Raw genomic sequence first — 3,417 nt, 5'->3', positions numbered from 1 at the left:
TATATATAATAATACAAAGAATATATATACATGTATACACACATATATGTACATACTTACATCTACATGTGTATATACATGCATATCAGGGTACAGGACGTTAGAACAATAAACTACAGACAACGGAACGAACACATAGGAAAACGGAAAGCCCCTTGGAATATCCCTTCATCAGCTGTCTCTATTCTATCTAGACGTTTCGAAACACACACATATATGTATATCTTAACATGGATAGATATACTTGTAAGGAAGCCACAATACTGTGCTATTTGTCTGGAAAAGGAACCTCACATAGAAGTATAGTGCTAAAAAAGCACAGAAGTACCAGTAGCACATGAAACATATCTAGCAGGAACAGCTGCTGCTACTTGTACACTTTTTAGCACTATACATCCATACGAGACACTTTCTGAAGATGTATACCACAGTATTGTGGCTTTCTTATGGTATATCCAGATCTTTCTTGGTTGACTTTCACTTTTCTGTTCCTTTAATTTTGTTCCAGTTGATTTCAAATTTGGTGTATTGAAGTAGATTTGTATGCTAATTATGGAAATGGAATTCATTTTTGCCATAAATTAATAAACAAAAAGTTAATAACTTTTAAATTTTGCAAATTTTTGGTAATTTTAGCAAATCGAAAGCCAGACACATTGGTACCAAGCTGTTGTCTGCTTAAAACTACTACAATCAATACCTATATTCTGAACTTTGCTACAAAAAATGTTTTGTTTTCATGAACTGAACTACTACAGCATAACATATACCTTGCTTTTTTGTAATTTTTTCACAAAAATATTTTGTTGAAGATTTTTCGTTTTTAAATTGTTTACATGCCTGTTCAAACGTTTGTTTCTCATTCTTTTATCTGACAAAAAAACTAATGGGTCTTTTCCATTGCTGTCAAAGATTTTGAAATTGAGTGAAAATTTTCAAATTTGGTATTTTTTGTAATTTTTCATGATGGATCTAATTTTGTTATTCACTGAGTTCTCATTCCCAGGTTCGAAATTTCCCCAAGGCACCTGATGAAGGCTGGAGGGTATATCAGCTGAAACGTTGTTTTAACAACAAACAAGATGAGGACAAATATCCGCCAATTGTAAATAATTCCTCATCTCTTAAATATAGAACTGTATTATCTAATTGGTACGGAGCCGACATTAGACATCAATGGAAATATTAGGAATGAGAACCTAGGTTCGAAATTTCCCCAAGACACCTGATGAAGGCTGGAGGGTATATCAGCCGAAACGTGTTAACAACAAACAAGATGAGGACAAATATCCGTCAATTGTAAATAATGTACATAATTCCTCATCTCTTAAATATATTCATTTAAACTTATTAAAATTTCAAAACTTCTTACAACTTATATCGTCGTAATATATTGCTTTTCATTTTAAATGAAAGCTAGCAGAATATGCTAGCTTCCAAATCCTGTTTCTGATGGGGGTAAAAATGGTAATTGTTCAGTTAGGTTGGATTAAAAAAAATTAAAATTAAGGGGGAGATAATTGAAGTTACTTTTCACAACCTAAACACTGGCGAAATATGACCTCTCAAAAAATGAACGGAAACGAAAAGATTTGCCCCTTTTACAACGCTTGCAGTGCCATAATTCTCCATCAGTAACGTCAGCACATGTAGTAAGGCCATATGGTGAATTACAATTTTCACATGTATACATATTCATTAGTCGACGCCGTGCCAATCACTGAAGAATGTTGTCTCCAACATTTCCTAATTGAATGATAGTCCACGATTTCGCTTAGACTGATTCGTCCCTTCTTTTACTACTTATCTCCCCCTTAATTTTTATTTACCTTTTCAAATCTAACCTATCTGAAAAATTACCAGTAAAAATAATCAAACTTTAAACCGCTGTAACATTTTCCTAAAAATTTTCTGGAACAATAAAATAACAGCAACATCAGATTCAGCATCAAAAATCACATCGTTATACTAAATTTTAAAATTTCAAAAAGTGAAAGCCAAACAGAAAAGATCCGTATATCCCCGTTGAGATATACAGATTGCTATTCGGAATTAATACTGCTCTTGTATATAATAAGATAGCTAGATAGATTATTAAATGAAAACAAATTAAAAATATAACTTCCTACTTGTTCAAATAGAATGCTCTAAGACGATCGCAAAACTTTCAAACATTGCAGATCAAAAATCCTCAAGATTCTTCTTGCTCGTTTTCTTAGTTTTTCTTTTTTTCTTAGCTTTAGTTTTTGTTTTCATTTTAGCTTTCGTTTTCGCTTTCTTTTTCTTTGCCTTCGTTTTGGTGTAACCTCGTAACAACTCCGGCCGACCTTCCTCCAGCATCAGTTGTTCCCAGTCTACCATTTGAGCAGCGTATCTCTCTCTCTCGGCCATAGACATATCATGATAAACAGACTTTTCATTATCTGGCATTTCTTTCCACATTTGTGACAAGTATTTGGAAAACTCTATAAAACCCATGTTTCCACGTTTTCCTTTATTTTCCCGTACAAAAATGCCGTAAGAACTGATTGGCCTCTGTGGATGACCGTATTTCTTTTCAGCACGCTTCTTTTCTCTTTTTAAGCGACTGGCCTTTTTCTTCTGAGATAACACAGTCATCGCTTGGAGTTGTTGTGGAGATAAAGATGCCTTAAATTTAACGTATTCTTCCTTATAAGCCTGGAATCTTTTTGTCGATTCCTCTTTCAAAAGCTTTTTGTCGGCCTCAGACAAATTACGATACATGTTCGATATCAAACTAATAACTTCTGGATTTTTCATACCTGGGTTATTTGAAACTACCGCTGGGCGATTTCTATCTAAGAATTCAAAAAACATAGAGTACGGTTTCTTTGGAGGCTTTGGTAATTCTTCGGCATCTGATGAACGGTGATCAAATGTCGACAGTAACCTAAAAATGTTCACACATGTTCTCCGAATACGCGTGTCTAAAGTTTTCGACACGAGGTTTGTTAGGTGGATCGCCATTATTGGTGTTGCAAGGTGAGATAACTGTAACAGACACCAAATACTGAAGAACCGGAGAGCTCTCAGTATAGAAATAAACCCATAGATTTCGGTTATTTCTTTAACAACCGTGGAGTCAATAATCATAGAAATGTTGCTGTTTGGTAGACTATGTAGATGTTTGAAACGCATCAAAGTTTCAAACTAGTTAATGTCTTGAAACCTTTGCCGTTTCCTGTGATATAAACGCATTAATTCATATATATAAATATGTATGTGCCTGTCTTTCTCGGATGACATTTCTTTAATATTTAGAGGTCACTTTCGTTTGAAAACCCAGTACTGTGAAACTGATTTTATATACATACATATATATATATATATATATATATATATATATTTAATTATATGTATTTCTTCTATCTTAATGAATAAAAATTCTTCGGATAG

General features: G+C 33.5%; 1 protein-coding gene across 1 annotated transcript in view; it reads right to left on the bottom strand.

Annotated features, from left to right (window-relative positions):
* The window catches only part of LOC106879671 (transcription factor A, mitochondrial), a 6,698-nt gene extending 3,501 nt beyond the window's left edge, over positions 1-3,197 (bottom strand). The window contains exon 1 of the mRNA XM_014929344.2: positions 2,130-3,197. Within this exon, the coding sequence (XP_014784830.2) occupies positions 2,182-3,159 (978 nt within the window). The 5' untranslated portion in view covers positions 3,160-3,197 and the 3' untranslated portion in view covers positions 2,130-2,181. The remainder of the gene's footprint in view (positions 1-2,129) is intronic.
* Between the last annotated feature and the right edge of the window lie 220 nt (positions 3,198-3,417).

Source organism: Octopus bimaculoides, chromosome 4, assembly GCF_001194135.2.
Source record: "Octopus bimaculoides isolate UCB-OBI-ISO-001 chromosome 4, ASM119413v2, whole genome shotgun sequence".
Lineage (NCBI taxonomy): Eukaryota > Metazoa > Mollusca > Cephalopoda > Octopoda > Octopodidae > Octopus > Octopus bimaculoides.
The sequence above is the reverse complement of the archived record's forward strand: the minus strand, read 5'-3'. Positions and strand labels throughout refer to the sequence as shown.